Below are 23,225 nucleotides of genomic sequence, written 5' to 3' on the forward strand. Positions count from 1 at the left end.
CTACCATGACTGTGCCATTGTTCTACCATTACCGTGCCATTGTTCTACCATGACCGTACCATTGTTCTACCATGACCGTGCCATTGTTCTACCATGACCGTGCCATTGCTCTACCATGACTGTGCCATTGTTCTACCATGACCGTGCCATTGTTCTACCATGACCGTGCCATTGCTCTACCATGACTGTGCCATTGTTCTACCATGACCGTACCATTGTTCTACCATGACTGTGCCATTGTTCTACCATGACCGTGCCATTGCTCTACCATGACCGTGCCTTTGCTCTACCATGACTGTAGTTGTAATGTGCCTATTTCTATTGTCTTTGGACTGTTGAGGCATGTTCTCTACTTTCTTGTCATACACACAAACACGATCTCAGCACTTTTCCAATGCCAGGAAATGTGGAAATCGTAAACGTCAAGCTAAAATTATCCCACCCAATTGAACTGCATTTCGCAAGAGACATCAGTCAGTGATCGCAGTTGACAAAATCTGTATAGCGAGATTGCACTCCACTGCTGAAGCTCACAAACAAAAACCTCAAAATTGTACTGTGGCTGTTTGAATATGTCTTGAGAAGAGCATGTTACACATTTTTAAATGGCATGATGCTGTGGTTTAATTAACTAAGTCAGAAAATGAATGGTGAGTCAAGTCCCCAGTGCAGTATCCAAACAGTTACCACTCTCAAATGTCTTCTCAGTCAAGAAGAGTGAGATAGAGAGTACAGAACTAGCTGTGATTCCAGGGAGATCTCTTGTTACCTTCCTCAGCTTGCGGATGAAGAGGATGAGCATGAGCCAGAGGAAGGTGGCAGCAGCTCCTGTACACACCAGGACGATCACCTCAATGTTGGGCTTCCCCTCATCACCTGGAAGGAGACCACAGGAACAATTTGTCAACTGTTGTTCACCGAGGAATTAGGTGTTTTCGATGATTCTTGAAAAATTTTGAAGAATTGATAACTGAGAACAAATATAAATGGGGATGTACACAATAGAGGAACGGTTTTGTTTGTTTAGCATATTAGAGTAAGACATGGCACTGGCCTACTTATCCAGTACTTGAAAGTCAATTTCGCTAAGTGAATCCAAGGACGTGAATTACACCACTGCAAAGTAGATTTTTTGAAAGTCCACTCTGGCATTTCTCTCAGTTATTCATTTTTTTACTAGATTAACTCATTTCCGCCATGTTGTGTACACGCTACAAGTGGAAACACATTCCATTGCGTATCCCTAGTTTGTTTAGCCTATGCATCCCACATTGTCGCACATTCATCTCATATTAAACTATTTTCTTAACTATCAATGTCAACATTCACAGTCAGCCATCTCAAAACCGCCTTCCTTAATCTTTAGGAATTTTGTGAAATAGTTTTGTTTAGAGTAATGCCTAAATAAAGGTTTGGCAATGCATGAAGCAAACGGTCTAATGTTGGACATGCTCTAACGGATGATGGTGACACTGGGGTTGGACTTTGAGGAAAATGGGACATTTTTGGGGGGGAACAGGAATTCATGTCTGGTGCCAGGGCTAGTCGTCAGAATACCGTCGCATGACCTTGCCCCCCCCCCCAGTCTGTGTCATCATGTTTCCAGTCCCATGGTTATTTAATGAGAAGACTTCTCCCCTTGCTGTGCCCACAGTCATTGAGAGTGGGACCTCTTAACACACTCCTTGCAGGTCACGTCCCATGGGTGGGGACCTCGGTCAGAGCTTCAAGAGCCCCAGTCATAAAAGCCAGTGGATTAATTCACTGGACATACTTGGAAGCCTCTTGGCAGAGTTTTCATACTGAAGTCTGGCCAGAGCTATTTGTACTGTTGACAAGAAAACATGGCCCAGTATGGCCAAGAGGTTTCCTGTGACTGTGATTGGTCATGCAGTAAGGAAGTGTTCTGGTTGTGCTGGTTAAACTCAGGGTTGATTGAAATCTGACGTGGTTAATGTACTGCAGTTAGATTCATTGGACTTCGTTATCAGGATGACATGGGTTCTCGTCAAGCTCATTATGATGTAAATAAAGAAGTGACTCACCCACGACAGTGACCACAGCACTGGCTTTCACACTCCCCTCACCGTTGCTGGCCAGACACTCGTACAAGCCCTCATCGTCTTTCTTCACTCGCTTGATCGTCAGCACCCCATCCTCCCTCAGGGTAATACCTGGAACAACAGCACAAAGTCAACAGTTCAGATTCTATGGAGAAAATGACTAACATGGTTGAGCAATTCAGCAACGAGGAGGCCCAGGAGATTTTCCTGATCATGTGACCCGACCAGGGAAAACCCAGGGCCCCTAAATCCCGAGTCATTTCTTACCTGGACCCTCCTGTACTGGTAGGTTGTCTTTGTACCATGTGATGTAGGGTGGCGGCACACCCAGGGCGTAGCAGGCCATAGTCAGAGTGCTGCTGCTGTTTATATCTTGATTGGTCAGGTTCTGTCTCAGCCACGGCCTCTTCCTCTCTGTTTCAATCACAAAAGCATATCTGAATTCGATCGCTCTTCTTTTCAAGATTTTCCTCAGACAAACTCATCTCTCTACTGGGTTTCATCATCACGAGCGGGTTTATATCCAGGAGCGGGCACTTTTAAATACGATATTACAGAAACATATTATTCTTAGAGTTTGGTAATACCCATATAACGTGCAATTACTGTTCTGTTAGAGACCTCATTGAACACCCAGCAGGCAATGTTCTCTCTGTCACTTCCTCACCATGCACAGTCAGCACAATCTTGACTATTGCTCTCTTGTTGTGGATCTTGTGCGCCCAGCACTGGTAGCCTGCTGTGTGATTCCTGGACACATTGTGCAGGCTTAGGGAGAGAGAGATAGAGTAGGGGCTGAACTGCAGGGCCGTGACGTTGTTGGTGATGGTGTAGTTCTGAGGGTCCTTCCACTGCAGGTCTGTGTACAGGTACCGAGTCCCCCTGCAGGTCAGAGTGGCGTCGTCACCCTCGATGGCAGTCTGGGGCTCAATGGCCAAGTGCTGAAGGTGATCTGGCGGGGGAGAGGGGAAAAACACATCAGTCACTAGGAGTGTTAGACATTTTTTTGTGGAGGAGGACACCCCATTTGGGTGCCTAGTAAAACTACCATGCATAAGCACAGGTTAGATTATTGTACAGTATGTAAGTGGGTTACAAGAGCATCTTTGTTACTGCCTGTAACCCTCTCCTCTCAGCGAGATAGACACTGACGCTGTCCTATTCTGGGAAAGAACATCTCTGAAACATCAAGCTGCGCATCACCACACCAGGAATTTGCAGTTATTTCCTGTTTCATCACTGTTAATTAGAAGCACGTTGGCGGTGTGCGGTGAGCAGCGCTGATGTTCGGCCTACAGCAGTGCAATAAGAATCAGGCCGGGGCCCCGGGGCCTCTGGGGAGCCAGACTGAGTTTGTTTATTCAGAACACTGGGAAGCATTCTGTGTTCCATAAGAGACGACAGCTGTTATTACAATTCTGCCGTCCTCTTTTTTCAGCAGCATTCCAGTGCTCTCGATCTCCACCTCTGGAATGGTGGCACATTGCAGCACTTCCTCCGAAGACTGATCTTATTCTCATCCGGATACTCAGAGTTTGGCATCATCAGCCATGTCCCCAATCACAGTGTCACCATCATTCCCAATTACAATCTATCATATATCAGTTTTCAACTTCAAAACTTCTACGTTTTCAAAAAATAATTCCGCTGTAATGACTGCTTGTGTGCCCTGTTAGCTGATTTCTCCTATCATTATATAACTGGACTAGATGGAATTTTCATTTCATGAACATTTGGAACTGTTCAGATGCATATAAAAAAATGATTCATCCAGCAGCAGAAGAGAAGAAGAGAAATGACCTGCGGGCGCCCCAGTGTACGCTCAGAGCTGTTTTTAAACTCGCAGTATTAGACTGTACCATATGGCCCAGGACAAATTTCCCTCTTCCGTTCGATCCTGAAGCCTGCCTGCTCCGGAGGAAGATGGTTTCAATTAATGCCTCCATCTGCACTCTTTACTACACAGTACAATCTGTGCATTCTTGCGCTTTGCCTCGCAATTCATTACAGTGCGTACGTGTAGTCACTGGAAGCGAGACTTCATGTATGTTATACGTTATACTGTATGCCTGGCCCGTAAAAATAAAAACCACTCAAGCATTTCTGCTTGTAATTTTTCCTTATGCTGTTCTTTCAATCAACTCCCCACGTTGTGTAGTGTTAAATTGACCCACTTACCGTCCACATAGAAGGGGATTCTCAGTGTACGGGTGCCAAGTTTGTTCTGGGCTGCGCAGGAGTAGATCCCTGTGACGTTAGCCGCTCCCACCACTAGCGTACTCACAGTCTATGGAGGAGAGTGGATAAGCCAATCATTCCATCTACAATACAGCCAGCAAATGCTGTACACTATGTGCAAAATATATTTTTATCTCGATGAGACTAACCTGTATAAATAAAAAGGTTACATGAAAAATGTTCAGGTTGGCATAAGATTCATTATACCTCAATCCATACACACTGACACAATGTCTTTTGAAATACCACAGCAGATTTTCCGTCAACATCAGTGTGGCTATTTTGCCATTAGCTAGTGTGTCAGAGATCTGCCTTGGGCCGAGCCAGTTTTATGCTCTCGTCACAATAATGGAAGGATACATCTGGACTTTCAAAACCCGCCTCTTCTCTCCCCTCAGCACAGGTCCACAGAAAGAGTGCCGGGGCCTCCATGTCATTTCCTGGGGAGCATTTACAATGCCACACTCGATTCTATCACCATTGGAGTGGAACCCGTTTAATGGCTTAAATAGACACAACAATAAGTACGATTTGGGCAAGGGGCCAGATCGCGTGGGGTTCTGTTTTGTGTTCAGAACGACATCTGTTTTCAGAGCAGCCACATCAAAGGTGCTGAATGCTGTGGCTGTATTGTCTGGGTGGTGTCAACTTCCTGGGTTTCTAGCGCCATTGTGCTCTGCCCCTCAGAAACAGGGCTTTAGCCATGAGACTGGACTGTGTCGGACACATTTTCCCTGTTTTAATATGGTTTCAATGTTTCAGCTCATATTGTGAGCAGGGTTGGGGAGTAACGGATTACACAAAAACGGTAACTGTAATCCGTTACAATAGCAGCAAAAATATTGTAATCAGATTACCGATACTTTTGAAAAACTAGATGATTACTTTGAGGATTACTTTTAAATTCAGAAAGGATGTTTGCGAGAAAAGAAAACGTTGACACTTCTCTGTTTATCAATGACATTCAAATCAGCATTGAAAAAGTTTATGTTTGTTCCACCTGAGCGAGTCTGACCACAAGTCAGAGACCACTATGATGAAACACCAAAATGAATGTGTTTGATGGGTCGCGGGAAAAAAGCAGGAATAGGCTTTTGTAGGCTACAGTAAAAACGCTGCAAATGTCTTCCAATGGTGCGACTGCTGTCGGCATCCAAAGATTATCCAATTTGAATAAACGCTTGGAGGTAAGGATGACAGTAGTGGTGTAGTCTACGGTGATATGGATATCACTTATTATTGATATCTACTTAGCGCATTGATGTAAATCACACTGCTGCTCTCTCATTTAGCTATTTTCGTTTTACGGATTGTGGTTGTTGTGGATGGCTGTTCACAAATCTAAATGTGTATTTGAACCCAATAATGGTTGGATTCAAGAAGTTTAAGCTGCCAATCAATCATTGTTTTTGAAACCAGTGGACAGCCAGTGAAAAATGCGCTCTTGCAACAGCTGCGTAGTGTGGATCCCAGTTTATGGAATAAAAGTGGGGCTTTTACTGCTCAATCTAATTCATGCTGATAAAAAAAAAAATACATAGGCCTAATGCACACATGCTCAAACTTGCACACTTTTGATAGACTTAAGGGGGCAATCTGTAGTTGCTACATCTATTTTTGGACTTATAAATTATCGAATTAATGAGCCCAATCAGTCCTTCATGACAACAAAATCATGAACAACAGAGTAGGGCTAGCTAATACTGTATTATCCTTAGTTTTGGGGTCATGCTCAGGTAAAACAATTTGGCTAATCTATACTTCCATATTTCCAAGTCCTATTCTTGAAGATCAAGTGGTATAACATTTATTAAAATGGCTGGAATTCTGATAGACTTTGGTTTTTAATGTAAAGATTTAATTTAATCGTACTATTATATGTAGTAGAAAGCGATGGGTTAAAAGAAGCCTACATAACCAACCCATAAAGTAAAATGTAACATCCATATAGAGCCAGCTACATACACTTTAACATTGATTTATCCTGCAATAGATGTCGTTCAATTGGTAACATACATTTTTGTCTTCTTCTAATGCCTCGTAAGGGGAAAGTAATCTAAAAGTAACGGAATGTAATCAGATTACGTTACTGAGTTTGGGTAATCCAAAAGTCGCGTTACTGATTATAATTTTGGACAAGTAACTTGTAACTGTAACAGATTACACTTAGAAAGTAACCTACCAAACCCTGATTGTGAGTGTGCGCTGTGTAAACATGTTTGGATGAAAAAACTAGCTTGAAGTTGTGTTAAGTTGTCTACCCGAGTTGTTATGACATTGGTCAGACCACTGATGGAGTAGTTACGTGGTGTTGTGTTACGGTCATTACTCACGATGATGTAAAGTGAGCTGGAAAACAGTCGTTTCAACAAGTGCGCTCTGTCCCTAAGTGGTGACTTGACCAGACGCATTGTGACCCCAGGGAGGGCCCATGCTTCTCTCCCCCCGTCCCCTGGCGCTGTGACCCAGCCCAGTCGGTCCCCCTCTCCACCAGGAGCCCCTCTGAGGCTGGCCATGCAAACCTGATTAACACTCTATTCTCATTCACGGAGAACAGCGATTTATGTGGGGTGACAGAAAATAATTATCTCCCAACAAATCAGTGCTTGTTATCACTGACCCTTAGTCCTCACCCCTATAAAACACTGGTGTTTGGGCCACAAGCGCTTGTAAATAAGGAGAGCCTCCCTATTTATGTCCATCAGAGATTGGTAGTGTTGGAAGTGAATGAAGCCTAAGCCCTCTATTACTAGGTGTGTACTGTATTGTACCTGAAGGAGATCCGTTTCAGATCGATAGGTAGTCAATAAAGTGGTGAATTGGGAGCACAAGCAGTGTGCGGGCCTTCCTGTTCTTTACAGTATGTATACCATTAGCATGATTCCTGTTCTTTACAGTATGTATACCATTAGCATGATTCCTGTTCTTTACAGTATGTATACCATTAGCATGATTCCCATTCTTTACAGTATGTATACCATTAGCATAATTCCCGTTCTTTACAGTATGTATACCATTAGCATGATTCCCGTTCTTTACAGTATGTACTGTATACCATTAGCATGAGTCCTGTTATTTACCGTATGTATACCATTAGCATGATTCGAAATCCCTTCAACCGTGCATCATCAGAGGGAGGAAACACCTTCATAAATCTCCTATAGAGGAAAGCTGGAGAAATACAATTTCATAAAGTTTACCACACCAGCATACGTGTTTGGGTAATGACTTAATATTACCAGTATTTTCTTCGGTGGTAGGTTTGCTTGTGCTGCTGAAATGCTTATATGCTGGCTAGATTTATGTCCCAATTTGACCTAGTGTGTTGGAACGGCTGTCTTTCAACTAATCCTATAGATGGGCTTTTGGGGAAAACAGTAGAGGCCTGCACTTAATTACGTTTGGAGTGAATGGTTTTGGTAACAAGCTCCTCTAGAACATGTGCTGTAATGTCTACAGTCTCCATGGTCAGTATGCTTTGGGAACGCATGCCAAGACATGGTCCATTTCTTGTGAGAGGAAGTGATCGAGTGTTTAGTAAACTGCAGGGCAAATTGCAGAAACTTCTATTGGAGACGTAGGAACTAATAGTTGTGTGGTTATATGGTCAAGGTGTTCCAGGTGAACACTTTTAAGATGGTAATTATTTGCATACCTCTTGTGGAACCATTACGTTCAGCTATAGTCAAATAATACAGATATGATGAAAACAATGAAAATAACCAATTATTTCAATTTCCAAACTTTGTTTCAGTAGTTCCAGCGATTACGGCTGATCTCTTCAAAAAGGTCAGTGGAGTTAGGAGGGAACCTATAAAAGTCCATTCTCCGCTGTCTGCACACGCATACGGCTGTATTGGGCTGTTTTACGAGGAGCTCCACAGGCCTCAGTGTTCCAACAGACAAAGATCCACTGATGTCAGAATAAACAGTGCTCTCTGGCAGACTAGGCAGCGGTATCATTTACAGGCCTCGCTGCTTTAGATCCAAAATCTGCGTTTTGTTCTGAGGGTGTTTTTCACTCCAGCAGGGTGAAATGAACTGTGTCTTTCAGTTAATGGGGCAGACGGACAAACGATTCAAGAGAGCAGCCCTGAAAAGAGCCAAAATGCTTTTTCTTCATGGCAGTTCTGGCGCTCGACTTGCGTTGACCTTAATTGAAGGCTAAGGGGCTTCTTTTAATAAAAAGCAAATCATGTCAGATATGATGGCCTGTTTGTGGCAGACAGCATATACGAAATGACGGATAAGTTGATTTAGTGGCAGTTTCTGCAGCGTAAACAATAAAGTGGGTTTCCGTGTCATAAATATGCCTACTGGTATACGCTAAATGTATTTTACCATATATAGCTTTTTCTCTGTACATGTTTTATATTACAATGTATAAATGAACTGTATTTACAATGTACTGTACAGACTGTACTATATTTCATTATACATATTGATGATCCTTCCATAACTTTTGGTCACAGTTACATAAGTCTAAAGTGATGTAGATAGAATTAATCATTCTAGAACATTCTAGAACTGCCAATATGAGGATGGGGATTGCCTAGATTTATTGTTTTCAGATGTTGCCATCTCAAAGAGAACGGCCATGGAGATTTCCACGTCAGTGTTCGTCTCTCCGAGCCCTCTCTATAGCCATTTACTCTAAATCCCTTTCTCACACAGTACATCTCAAAGTAATTGTTGTATATGTTTGCCTTCCCTGTGGCTCAGTTGGTAGAGCATGGTGTTTGCAACGCCAGGGTTGTGGGTTCGATTCCCACGGGGGGCCAGTACAAAAAATGCATGAAATTAAATGTATGAAATGTATGCATTCACTACTGTAAGTCGCTCTGGATAAGAGCGTCTGCTAAATGACTAAAATGTTAAATGTTAAAATGTTTATTCCATGTGTAACTCTGTGTTGTTGTTTGTGTCGCACTGCTTTGCTTTATTCTTGGCCAGGTCGCAGTTGTAAATGAGAACTTGTTCTCAACTAGCTTACCTGGTTAAATAAAGGTGAAATAAATAAAAAAATTTAATTGCACAACTATTTTGTCATTGACATTTACATTTCTGCTCAGATTACAGTGTATTTATCAAACCTGACTCATATATGAAAAGTACACCCACATGAACTATTGTTCTAAGTTGTACAACGTTAAGCAGTTTCAGGTTACAAATCTAATGAGATCAAACCCATATTATATACATACCTTGTTCTTTCCTTTCACCAGTTCAGTTTGGTTGTTTATGCTCTCAATCCAGTTGTGTGAGTAGTTCCCCTTATCGTCCAGTTGAACTGGGATTGGCTCAGTGTAAAGGGTGCACCTATAGGACAGAGGAAATCAGTGATTACTCAACTAGACGAAACGGCTGCAGGTTACCTAAAATATGAACTCAGTTTTGTCAATTAGTACAGAATATTGGACAGGAGACTGTTAGAGCAGGATGCTGTGTGGCCATGACATAATTTCTTGTGTTTAATTAGTGGGAACCAGAAATGATACTATGGACCATCGATTGATAATATGGACCAGCGATAGCTGTCCAAACGGTTTGACAATGTGTCACTGAAACGGCAGGAATTAAACCCTAAGAAGCTCTGACTAACACCATAGCTTTTGTATAGCCTTTTAGGGTGCAGTGAGCTACAGCCCAGTAAAACCAGACTGCCTGCTGAGGGGAACAATCAGGCTGGTAAGGAGCGAGGCAGCAGTGTGACAGGAAGCCCCATGCTATGCTTTTTATTTATCCCTTATTTGACCAGGTAAATTGACTGAGAGCACATTCTCATTTACAGCAACGACCTGGGGAATAGTTACAGTGGAGCGGAGGGGGAATAAATGAGACAACTGGAAGCTGGGGATGATTAGGTGGCCATGATGAGGGCCAGATTGGGAATTTAGCCAGGATTAACACCCCTACAATAAGTGCCATGGGATCTTTCGTGACCACACAGAGAGTCAGGACACCCGTTTAACATCCCATCCAAAAGATGGCACCCTACACAGGGCAATGTCCCCAATCACTGCCCTGGGGCATTGGGATATTATATATTTTTTTAGACCAGAGGAAAGAATGCCTCCTACTGGCCATTCAACACAACTCCCAGCAGCATCTGGTCTCCCATCCAGGGATTGACTAGGACCAACCCTGCTTTCACCTCGACTAACCTGTACCCCCACACATTGACTCGGTACCGGTACCCCCTTTATAGAGCCTCGTTATTGTTAAGTAATTTTCTTGTGTTACTTTTTGATTAGATTTTTTTACTTTAGTTTATTTAGTAAATATTTTCTTAACTCTATTTCTTGAACTGCATTGTTGGTTAGGGGCTTTTAAGCAAGCATTTCACGGTAAGTTCTACACCTGTTGTATTCAGCGCATGTGACAAATAACATTTGATTTGATTTGATTAGCTTCGGAGGCAATTCAGCAGTGCATGGTGGTATGCTGCTGGCTATGCGTCACCTCGAACAGGAAACCCCCCCGCACTCTCTGGCCAGAGGAGATAAGCCTGTTCCCCAAACCTTATTGGGTCAACAAGGGACAGCTGATACCATCTTACCCTGCTGCTGATAAAGAACCCCCCCCCTTCATCTCGCCCCATCTCCCAATCACTCTTTCTTTAACTCCCAACCGCTATCTGAGACGTTACGCTTCCCCAACCACAAGGGGACTGTGATTTGTGATTTATTCGAGGTCCCCTCCTGAAATGATAAGTGGTCAATTTGCAGTGACAGGTACTTGAAGTGGGTCTGAACTGTATAAAACAAACAGTTGGCTCAATCTGCCTCCAATCAGGCCACGGCTGGCCTGGGCTGTTTCTCTGTCTGAAGCCACTCCCTCATTAGCTGCTGAAAAAACAAGCCCTTTTCAGCGTCAAACGTTTATGAGCCACTGTTTCCATTGCCAGAGTTGATTATCTTTAGGACTGCAGAAACGGGGCACTTTGACACAGCTTGACCCTCCGCCATTATTTCTGTCACAAATTTGGCATACCAAGAGTGGGTTTTTTAACCAATAATTATGGATAATTAACAGAAGCACTTGTCAAGCTAAAGCGCATGAAGTGTAACATAAATCAGGCCCTCCGTTGTGAGGCCGTCCAGAGACGTGTTTTTCTAGCGGTGTTGGGTCCTGATAATCCCGCGGTAATGGCCCATTGTTTGCCTGAACTTACGCCTTCAGAAAGGACCCCTGCTGTCACTGACTGTGTTCTGGCTGCTCTGGCTTTCAGGGAATGTTCATGTTGTTAAAGGTTCACTAGCAGGTCGACATTCACGCCCAGTCACTCATACCACACGCTCTGTCCCGTTCAGCTCTCTAAAAGCTCGGGGAGTCTGAGACTAATATATCCTCACTCCCCGCCCACAGAGCCAACGGCCACAAATGAGTGGGGAATTCTCCGGGGCTGCATTTCTTTGATAAATGTTTGTATTCTGGGCCAGAGTCAATTAAAAGGATGCAGGCATGTTTATGGAGAAGGAGCCCTGGGCTTGCCTGGTGGTTCTGGACTCCAGACTCATACGATGATCTGGTTTTGTGTCTGTCTTTGTATGTGCGTCTGTCTTTGTATGTGTGTCTGTCTGTCTGTCTTTGTATGTGCGTCTGTCTTTATTTGTGCGTCTGTCTGTCTGTCTTTGTATGTGTGTCTGTCTGTGTGTCTGTTTGTCTTTGTATGTGTGTCTGTCTGTCTGTTTGTCTTTGTATGTGTGTCTGTGTGTCTGTTTGTCTTTGTATGTGTGTCTGTGTGTCTGTTTGTCTTTGTATGTGTGTCTGTGTGTCTGTTTGTCTTTGTATGTGTGTCTGTCTGTCTGTTTGTCTTTGTATGTGTGTCTGTGTGTCTGTTTGTCTTTGTATGTGTGTCTGTGTGTCTGTTTGTCTTTGTATGTGTGTCTGTCTGTCTGTTTGTCTTTGTATGTGTGTCTGTCTGTCTGTTTGTCTTTGTATGTGTGTGTGTGTGTGTCTGTTTGTCTTTGTGTGTGTGTCTGTGCGTCTGTGTGTGTGTGTGTGTGTGTGTGTGTGTGTGTGTGTGTGTGTGTGTGTGTGTGTGTGTGTGTGTGTGTGTGTGTGTGTGTGTGTGTGTGTGTGTGTGTGTGTGTGTGTGTGTGTGTGTCTGTCTGTCTGTACGATCCAGTTCCAATACTGTGACAGCTGAGCTTAGCGTCCAACAAACCTAAACACTCATCCAAAACATAACCAGGAGGTGCACTGGCTAAGACAAAGCTGGTCTGCTTTACCAATCATGTCTATTCATACAGGCCCGAGAGTGGACAATAAAACTCAAGGCAGTGTGGACAAGGCAGTGTTTCACCATACCTACAGAAATAACTAGAAATGCACAGTGACCCCAGGATGAGAAAACACACAAACCTCCCTGTGACCTATCTCCGTTCTCCGCATGAAACTGGCCGTTTCTGTCATTCGAAACTCGAGTCAGATGGTCTTGGTGACTAAGTATCCTTTTGATCCATGGGCTGGGTGGTTTGAGGAAAAAATATAGGACTTTCATCTCAGTTCTGGGTTTATTGCTTTGGATCTTGGGAGTTGTGCCTTATGATTGTGCAAAGCCTTGATACTGTATCTTCCCAGGTCTGTGGTATTCTTATGGTTTACAGGAAAACAATGAAAGTACATTACCAATGAAGGAACATTGTGAAAGTGAAAAACAAGAAGTGAAGAATGCAGAATTGTGTTACTGGAAGCGTTAAGGTTAAAAGGCACTGATGCAGTAGGAGAATTAAAAGAAAATGGTCTTCGCAGTTTAGTTAATGATTTAGTTCACCCCCCACCCCCGGATAAACAAGCCAGGATGGTGTGTCGGTGACTCACTCTTTGTCGGTGGGGTCAGGATGGCATGGTTGCCAGAGCCACGTGATGTCGGGCATGGGCACTCCAAAGGCGGTGCAGGTTAGCTGGTGCTGCTTGCCGAACATGTACGGTTGGACGTCCACCGAGGACACCTCCTCTTCTGAGATCATAGGCCTCACTGAGACACAGACAAAGAGATCAGACACTGTTGCATTAACCGTTACACTCTACCTGGCTGTTTGAGGTCATAATGTCTTTATAAAGATACAGGTCCGTGATCATGATGAATAACCATGGAAAAGGTGCCATCAACATCCAGTTGTCATCTAGCCTCAGAGAGTGGGCTTTGAAGTGCTTGAAAATGGCTGAGTGATTGCATAGCCCTGATACCCTGTGGTTGTCCATCACATCAGGGTGTCACAGTGTCTCAGAGCCTGACCTCTACCCTGCTGCCTCTGGGACAGATGTGGCCCTATGCCCAGGCCCAGGTCAGTGGATCAGGAGTGTGGGAGAACACAGCAGTAATCAACACCAGACTGACTGGCGGACGGACAGACAGACTGGATGCCACCTCCAGGAAAATGTTCACATCAGTTAATCATTGTCAACCAGTCAGTGTGTGTGTGTGTGTGTGTGTGTGTGTGTGTGTGTGTGTGTGTGTGTGTGTGTGTGTGTGTGTGTGTGTGTGTGTGTGTGTGTGTGTGTGTGTGTGTGTGTGTGTGTGTGTGTGTTTGTATGCCTGCATGCATTGGTGAGGCTGAGGCTGAAGTCGTAACATGGTTTCTCTCAGCAATGTCCTCAGTTCAAGCCCCGGCTGCTGAATATTTGAGATCTGAAGCACTGGGGCTGAACTTCAAACGCTTGATGAACGACGTTTAAAATTGTTTCCTAACTGTTCCCAGGAATCTTTCTTGATTTCTCCTTCCATTGTTTTTGTCTGGGTCATTATTTTTGCCATTCCAATAACTATGTTGCGTTGAGCAATCGGGACAGCAAGTGTCCATAGATAACATTTATATGGGGGAGAGAGGGGGCTGATCTTTCCACTTTGGCATGACAGAGGGATTCCTGGGTAATGTGCGGGGAATGGGATGGAAATACTTTGTTATGCGTTCTATTGCCCCCCCGTCGCCAGCTTGGAGTAGTATCTGAGTGGCACACGTGTTGCTCAACAGAGTTCTTAAGGGCAGGCAGATTGCACTCCTCGACTCTCCATCCAACACACAATCAAAGCCCCAGAACATAACACCAACCACTTCTACAACCGCTGGTGTTAACAACCATCAGTATTTACATGGCAATCATTACAATATATTTGTTTGAACAGTCTTTGCTAAAGCATATAAAGTACCCAAATAGCCCTATATAATGTACAGAACACGGTTGTTTACACGAGTGGTGCTGGGCCAGATGGGCTACATACACATGGAGAGGATGTAAACAAATGATTGCCCAAGATGACGCTTACAATGGAGTTATGTCCGTCCCTGCCTTAGCTCAGTGAGACCTTGCCTTCACGCAGTACCAGTTCCGAACACACTGACCCACCGTAGATGGTGACCTTGGCTGAGGCGTGCTTCTTGTTCCCCATCTCAGCCATGCACCTATACGTGAGGAGCTAGAGAGGCTGGGTTCCTGTCATACTGCAGGCCAGGACCAACCGGGGGCTTGAACCCAATGTGCCGATGCTGGTCGAAATGCTGAGGCCCAAAGTCCAGGCCATTGCCTCATTTCCTCAGGATGGCCAGTCATTTGGAAGGACAAGGTATGGGGTATAGGATGGGATAGAGCAGCGACTTAAAAGGAGCTTTACCTTGGACTACCAGAGTGTAGCTGAGATTCCTGTAGAGGCCTCTCTCCTTGTTGCCCAAGGCGATGGTGAAGACCCCGGCATCCTTCTGCTTCACGTCCTTGATGAGTAGGTTGTAGCCTGAAGACTCGTAACAAGTGGAGTTCTCGTTGATGGGGACGCCATCCTTATACCTGGGCACGAGATACACCAACATTTGCTTTAGAAGTTCAGCTCATCATAATGTACTGATATGAAAGTTGTTTTACATTTTTTTTACATTTTAGTCATTTTAGCAGACGCTCTTATCCAGAGCGACTTCCAGTAGTGAATACATACATCTCATTCATTTCATTTCATGCATTTTTTTTGTTTGTTTGTTGTGATGATAATTAGTGAGCAACTCTATATCCCAAATCAAATACTCGCATGCTTTAGTTTAGTGCACACAGTCACAACAGAGCTATTATATTCATCAGGAGTTGACAATACACGCAGTGGAATGTCCCAGCAGCTGAACTCAGTCTTACCATGTCATAGTGTCGGGTGGTGGCAGTGCATTGACCTTGGGTTCAAACATCAGCTTGTTTCTACCCTCTGTGTAGACTACTCTCCTGGCCCATTCATTCTTATAGGACACATTCAGGTATGGATGTTCTGAAATCACACGGGAGAAGACCAATGATGAAAGCATTAAAACGACTGTTGAAAAACAACTGTATAAATGTACTATCAATGAGGTCACACAATGAATGCCCAAGATGACCCTTACAATGGAGTTATGTCTGTCTCTGCCTTAGCTCAGTGAGACCTTGCCTTCTCGCAGTACCAGTTCCTAAAACACTGACCCACCGTAGATGGTGACCTTGGCTGAGGCGTGCTTCTTTTTCCCCATCTCAGCGTTCCCTATCTCCGCCGTGCACCTGTACGTGCCCCTGTCGTCCATGGTGATGTTGGACAAGGTGATGGCTTTGTACATCCTGGTGATCAAAGCCGGATTCTCTCTGATCTTATTGACGGTGGGGTTCCGATTGACCTGGGGACGCAAAGGCATTCATCAACAACCCTGAAACATTGACCAGTAATTGACCAGTAATCTTAAAAGATGTTGAATGACTAAGAACTTACCATCCTCTTTGGGTATTCCCATTGGAAGTTGATCCTTCCGTTGAAGGTGGTCTCTGCAGAGCAGTTGAGGACCAGAGTATCTCCCACTAACAGCTTGAGTCGTTCACGGTTGATCTTTACGTTCCTCAGGGAGTTGGCTATGCAAGCAGAGTTAGAAGGGAAGACACAGTGAAAATGAAGCAACATCCTCAGTAATCCCTCTGTCTCTCGTAGCCCTTTCCTGCAGTCACATGACCGAGTGGCTTCATGGGTGGAATGTTACTAATATTTTTCATAATTTCATAATTAATAAACATTGTTTAAAGAAACCCTCAGACAATCTGATGTTTCTATGTGAAAAGGTTTCGTTATATTTCAGACTTCTGTAATGTACACTACCGTTCAAAAGTTTGGGGTCACTTAGAAATGTCCTTGTTTTTGAAAGAAAAGCCAATTTTTTGTCCATTAACATAACATCAAATTGATCAGAAATATAGTGTAGACATTGTTAATGTTGTAAATGACTATTGTAGCTGGAATATATTCTATTTTTGATAGAATATCTACGTAGGTGTACAGAGGCCCATTATCAGCAACCATCACTCCTGTGTTCCAATGACACGTTGTGTTAGCTAATCCAAGTTGATCATTTTAAAAGGCTAATTGATCATTAGAAAACACTTTTGCAATTATGTTAGCACAGCTAAAAACTGTTGTCTTGATTAAAGAAGCAATACAACTGGCCTTCTTTAGCCTAGTTGAGTATCTGGAGCATCAGCATTTGTGGGTTTGATTACAGGCTCAAAATGGCCAGAAACAAAGACCTTTCTTTTTAAACTCGTCAGCCTATTCTTGTTCTGAGAAATGAAGACTATTCCATGCGAGAAATTGCCAAGAAACTGAAGATCTTGTAAAACGCTGTGTACTACTCCCTTCACAGAACAGAGTAAACTGGCTCTAACCAGAATAGAAACAGGAGTGGGAGGCCCCGGTGCACAACTGAGTAAGAGGACAAGTACATTAGAGTGTCTAGTTTGAGAAACAGACGCCTCACAAGTCCTCAACCTGCATGTTCATTAAATAGTACCTGCAAAACACCAGTCTCAACATCAACAGTGAAGAGGCATCTCTGGGATACTGGCCTTCTAGGCAGAGTTGCAAAGAAAAATACATATCTCAGACTGGCCAATAAAAAGAAAAGATTAAGATGGACAAAAGAACATAGACACTGGACAGAGGAAGATTGGAAAAAAGTGTTATGGACAGACAAATCTAAGTTTGAGGTGTTCGGATCACAAATAAGAACATTTGTGAGACGCAGAAAAAATTAAAAGATGCTGGAGGAGTGCTTGACGTCATCTGTCAAGCATGGTGGAGGCAATGTGATGGTCTGGGGGTGCTTCGGTAGTGGTAAATTGGGAGATTTGTACATGGTAAAAGGGATCTTGAAGAAGGAAGGCTTCACTCCATTTTGCAATGCCATGCCATACCCTGTGGACGGCGCTTAATTGGAGCCAATTTCCTCCTACAACAGCAAAATGACCCAAAGCACAGCTCCAAACTATGCAATAACTATTTAGGGAAGAAGCAGTCAGCTGGTATTCTGTCTATAAGGGAGTGGCCAGCACAGTCACCAGATCTCAACCTTATTGAGCAGTTGTGGGAGCAGCTTGACCGTATGGTACGTAAGAAGTGCCCATCAAGCCAATCCAACTTGTGGGAGGTGCTTCGGGAAGCATGGGGTGAAATCTCTTCAGATTACCTCCACAAATTGACAACTAGAATGCCAAAGGTATGCAAGGCTGTAATTGCTGCAAATTGAGGATTCTTTGACGAAAGCAAAGTTTGAAGGACACAATTATTATTTCAATTAAAAATAATGATTTATAACCTATATTTCCTATTCATTTTGCAACTCAAAAAACAAGAACATTTCTAAGTGACCCCAAACTTTTGAACGGTAGTGTATATCAAGTGTAATATTGGGATGCTATTTTTATTTTTATTTCAACTCTATATCTGACATGGTACAGGAGTATTCTTTTTTTTAAGCCCATAAACATGTGTGTGAGGTGTATACTTTTGTGTCAAAGTAGATTTGTTTTAGACTACCAAGAAACACTCTGTGTAACCCTGATTTAGCCCACTGCAATACAAGGTTAAAAGCTCAATTAGAAAAGGAGAAGTTACTCACTTTGCCTCAGAGGGATGTACTGTGACTGGACCTGTTGGCCGTTGACGCTGGTGACACAGGTCAGGTGATGAAAGGAATCGTAGGGACCATATGGGATCACAAAGCCTATTTTGGGGTCCCATTCCTTCGATTGTTCTATCTCCTCTGATAAGGGTGGCAGCTGAAAGAAGAGACAGGTAGCAAAGTGTTTGTCAAAGGGCTTATATGTTTAGTCACACTTCTAGTTCTGCAAGTCTTTAAAAAGCACTCAGCCAGTCAGACTAAAATACGATGTGGGCAACTGGCTTTGATATGAAACTCCACACTCCAATGAGCTCAGCTGGAGATGACAGCCCGTTAGAACCGACTTCTGATTCATTTTCATGGTTTTATGGAGTGTAACTATCGCAATTATCCACACAGCGATGCACGGAGCACTGTTGACTTTGAACAAGGGATGAAATGGATGGACGTGGCCAAGGCTTACCACTGCGGTTGTTTGTTCTCCAGCCAAGTGTTATGCTGCTGGGAGAGAAGCGAGAGGGGAAGGAAGGAAGTAGGGAGGAAGGAAGGAGAAATGCACAGAGATCTTCCAGTAGCAGGGAGGTCACACAGCCCACTAACTTTGCCATCCGAACAAGACATGAGGTCTGGCATCATGTCAACATGCAGCAGAAGACGCACTCTGTTCATTGTTGCACATAATTTATAGGAAGGCTGTTTTGTGTTATAGGATACTGTAATAAGACAAGGAGCTTGGTCACTGTGACCCAGTACCCTACACCCAACTCAAAAGTATTCATTCCCCTTGGCGTTTTTCCTACTTTGTTGCATTTCAACCTGTAATTTAAATTGATTTTTATTTGGATTTCATGTAATGGACATACACAAAATAGTTCACATTGTTGAAGTGAAATGAAAAAAAAAATTGCTTCAAAGAAATGTTAAAAATTTTCAACGGAAAAGTGGTGCGTGCATATGTATTCACCCCCTTTGCTATGAAGCCCCTAAATAAGATCTGGTGCAACCAATTACGTTCAGAAGTCACATAATTAGTTAAATAAAGTCCACCTGTGTGCAATCTAAGTGTCACATGATCTGTCACATGATCTCTGTCCATGGGACCACTTTAAGCCGTACACTCCACAGAGCTGGGCTTTACGGAAGAGTGGCCAGAAAAAAAGCCATTGCTTAGAGAAAGAAATAAGCAAACACGTTTGGTGTTTGCCAAAAGGCACGTGGGAGACTCCCCAAACATATGGAAGAAGGTACTCTGGTCAGATGAGACTAAAATTTAGTTTTTGGCCATCAAGGAAAACGCTATGTCTGGCACAAACCCAACAACTCTCATCACCCCGAGAACAACATCCCCACAGTGAAGCATGGTGGTGGCAACATCATGCTGTGGGGATGTTTTTCATAGGCAGGGACTGGGAAACTGGTCAGAATTGAAGGAATGATGGATGCCGCTAAATACAGGGAAATTCTTGAGGGAAACTTGTTTCAGTCTTCCAGAGATTTGAGACTGGGATGGAGGTTCACCTTCCAACAGGACAATGGCCCTAAGCATACTGCTAAATCAACACTCAAGTAGTTTAAGGGGAAACATTTAAATGTCTTGGAATGGCCTAATCAAAGCCCAGACCTCAATCCAATTGAGAATCTGTGGTATGACTTAAAATTGCTGTCCATCAGCGGAACCCATCCAACTTGAAGGAGCTGGAACAGTTTTGCCTTGAAGAATGGGAAAAAAAATCCCAGTGGCTTGATGTGCCACGCTTATAGAGACATACCCCAATAGACTTGCAGCTGTAATTTCTGCAAAAGGTGACTCTACAAAGTATTGACTTTGGGGTATTGACTTCAAGTTTTCTGTTTTTTTGTGATATTTCTTGTTTATTTCACAATAAAAAATATTTTGCATCTTTAAAGTGGTAGGCATGTTTTGTAAATAAAATGATACAACCCCCCCCAAAATACATTTGAATTCCAGGTTTTAAGGCAACAAAATAGGAAATATGCCAAGGGGGGTGAATACTTTCGCAAGCCGCTGTATGTATTGCTTATTATACTAGCATTTCCTGGACAAGATATTTAAAACAGGAGGTCTTCTATATTTAGAGAGAGATTGTATTCTGCAGAAAAAATATATTGGAAGACCTTCCTGTTCTTAGCAGGAAGCAGACAGGATGACTCCCTCTCCTGCCCCTGAGCTTCCCCTCTCTGTGGCCACTGTCTGTTCCCAAATGCTTGAGTGGCCTACCGTTTGATGGGTGTGAGAACTCCTAAGATGCCCATAGTGCAGAGCGCCTGTGTTTATCATGTCTCTTTGCGATCTTGACTTTAGTGACGTCAATGGCAGACTTCTCTTTCAGAAAATGTTAAGGTACACTCTGGTAAAGTAATCAGTCTGATGCCCATACTGTCTCATAGCGTGTACAACTGGTCAACATTGGTTAGTATCATAATAAATGCTAACATTTGCTCTCTTGTGAATAAGAATGTGAATGAAGAATGTGAATACAGAAACTAATAATCATTAAAAGTCTTACCCCTTCAAGAGTGACAATCTGGTCAGGAGAAGTTGTTCTACAGGGAATCACTAGGGTGGCCTCATGTCTGAATGTAAACAAGGTGTATGGAATGGGGAAATGGTGCTCCACAAACGGATGCTGGTGATCTGTAGAACAAATGAAAGAGAATATCAATAATTACTCTATGAATTTAATTAATTTAATTAGCTGTATTTTATTAAAAGTAGGGGTGAGCCTCCCGAGTGGCGCAGCTGTCTACGGCACTGCAACGCAGTGCTTGAGGCATCACTACAGACCCGGATTCAGTCCCAGGCTGTCTCACAGCTGGACGTGACTGGGAGACCCATGAGGCGGCGCACAATTGGTCCGTGTTAGGGGAGGGTTTGGCCCATCGAGCTCTAGCGACTCCTTGTGGCGGGCCGGGTGCCTGCAAGCTGACAACGGTCGCCAGCTGGACAGTGTTTCCTCCCACACATTGGTGTGGCTGGCTTCCGGGTTAAGCGAGCAATGTGTTAAGAAGCAGTGCGGCTTGGCAGGGTCGTGTTTAGGAGAACAGATGGCTCTTGCGAGTCCGTCAGGGGGTTGCAGCGATGGGACAAGACTGTAACAACCAATTGGATATCACGACAAAGGGGTAAAAGTACCAACAAAAACAACAAAAAAGTTGGGGGGGAAAAGGATTCTTTCAAATCTGTCTTTAAGTTCAGTAGAGTCAGGGTAATGTCAGGCCATCTATCTCACACAGAGATCAAACAGAATCTCCCGACTAGTGAGATCAGCTCACTCTCCAAACCCCCTCCCGCTCCTCCTGCTAGGTGCAGCTTTGGATAAAGAAACAGGGTGGAGATAGCTATGATAGCTCTATCACAGCTCCAGTCTTTCTCACCAGGGCAGGCATCCAATGCCTCTCTGACTGTTCTTTCACAGACCTGCTGTGTGAACTTTGCTGTTACACAAATACTTGAGTGATTTGTGCGAGGCTGAGCTGTTTTGGCGTGATAAAATGGACTAGTATTTGTAAAACAAATATGGAAAATGATCTAATAAACAGTTGAAAGTCTTTGAAAGAGGCCTGGTTAGACTAAACACGGGGCTACCAGGCTGTCAGATCGCCAGAGGAGGCAGAGAGAGCAGCCAGGGAATCAGACTAGGACCTCCACCTAAGGAGTCTAGTACTTTTTGCATCGCAATTTTAAGTTGGCTCTAAATATCAGCATCTGTTCTGAAGGCAGGATATTAAGAAACATTTGTGCACACACATCACAGGAGCTGGACAAAAAGATGTCCTGGAAAAAATATATGTCCAGACAGAGATAGAAAGGAACTCACTGTTTGTTTCATCCAGAAAAGGTTATTCGTCATTCTTATCTTTCTGCCCAGATGTTCCATGAGACTGATCCCCACCACAGTCCCTCAGACTAAGACCTTGAGATTTTTGAAGGGACACTGATGGCAATCTCAACTATGGTAATGTTTTAAGGTATTTATTGTTGCCTTGCAATGCTCTCACGAAGGAGCTATTTGCAAGTGTTTGTACGTGCAGTTTGTCTGTTTCGTAGAGGTCATTCTCCAAATTTTGAGGGAGGACTAAGCCTGTAACATGGGAGAGACCATAGCTGGTGTCGTGCGAGGCTCCAGGTGAGACTGACTGGAAAAACAGAAGCCGGAAATAATAGCCAATGACAAGGGCTTCCAATGCGATACACTCTCCTTCCCTGTCCCAGAAGGAGTCAGGAAGCGGCGGAAAGCCTTTCTCTCTGTTAGAGGCACACCTCAGTTCTGTATGGCTTGGACTAGACTCCTTAAAATAAAAAATCCCCTCTCAACATACAGTCATATATCTGTAATTACAAACCATCCTCTTTACAACATGTGGAGAGTTATGGCTGTTGTTGTCTGCTAAATATATATTTTTTTATCTTATTCTGTCTTTTTTTCTGAAAGACTGGCTGGCTTCCAGCTCCTGTATCATGCAGGAAGATGTCAGGCTGCTCAGTGACCATGGCTCTAGCCTGGCCCTTAAGAGCCTCTGTTGTTCTAATAGCTGGCTCAGTTTAAACCGTACTGCACTGTAGGCGTCGGTCCATTTAAAATCACCCCCTGTTGGGAATTTGTTGAACTTATGCTGTTCTGAAACAAACCAACTCTAACGAAAAATATGAAAAAAAAACATAAATCAGAAGTGAAAAAGGTCCTTATCGGCGTTAAAATTAACAGAATCCAACAAACTATTTAAATCACAAAGGGAGATCCTTTTCATATCAATTTTCACCCGCTGGGAGCGATTGGCTTATTATGGACTTCACGCTAGAGCTCTGCTACCTGACCTGAGCCTGATGGGCCCCAACATTATACATCTGGTTAGGGCTGGGAAGGGCCTGTTTTTTCAGCAATTACTAGGGTACGGGTAGGGCTCGGGTATCACTAAACTGATCATTAACATTTTGAAGCTGAGCCAATTGCTTGTGTTTTGCTTCAAAGTACATATCATGGTGTCAGAAGTGCTTGAACCTCAT

At 43.5% G+C, this 23,225-nt stretch overlaps 1 protein-coding gene across 1 annotated transcript in view; it reads right to left on the reverse strand.

Moving 5' to 3' along the window:
* LOC106604726 (vascular endothelial growth factor receptor kdr-like) overlaps positions 1-23,225 on the reverse strand; it is a 70,037-nt gene that overhangs the window by 30,108 nt on the left and 16,704 nt on the right. The window contains exons 4-16 of the mRNA XM_014199675.2: positions 20,728-20,855; positions 18,197-18,356; positions 16,024-16,160; positions 15,748-15,931; positions 15,426-15,552; positions 14,920-15,089; positions 13,128-13,284; positions 9,506-9,620; positions 4,242-4,350; positions 2,731-3,015; positions 2,331-2,477; positions 2,046-2,174; positions 770-876 (exon numbers count right to left, since the gene is read on the reverse strand). Coding sequence (XP_014055150.1) covers positions 770-876; positions 2,046-2,174; positions 2,331-2,477; positions 2,731-3,015; positions 4,242-4,350; positions 9,506-9,620; positions 13,128-13,284; positions 14,920-15,089; positions 15,426-15,552; positions 15,748-15,931; positions 16,024-16,160; positions 18,197-18,356; positions 20,728-20,855 — 1,955 coding nt within the window. The remainder of the gene's footprint in view (positions 1-769; positions 877-2,045; positions 2,175-2,330; positions 2,478-2,730; positions 3,016-4,241; positions 4,351-9,505; positions 9,621-13,127; positions 13,285-14,919; positions 15,090-15,425; positions 15,553-15,747; positions 15,932-16,023; positions 16,161-18,196; positions 18,357-20,727; positions 20,856-23,225) is intronic.

This window comes from Salmo salar, chromosome ssa05, assembly GCF_905237065.1.
Source record: "Salmo salar chromosome ssa05, Ssal_v3.1, whole genome shotgun sequence".
Classification (NCBI taxonomy): domain Eukaryota; kingdom Metazoa; phylum Chordata; class Actinopteri; order Salmoniformes; family Salmonidae; genus Salmo; species Salmo salar.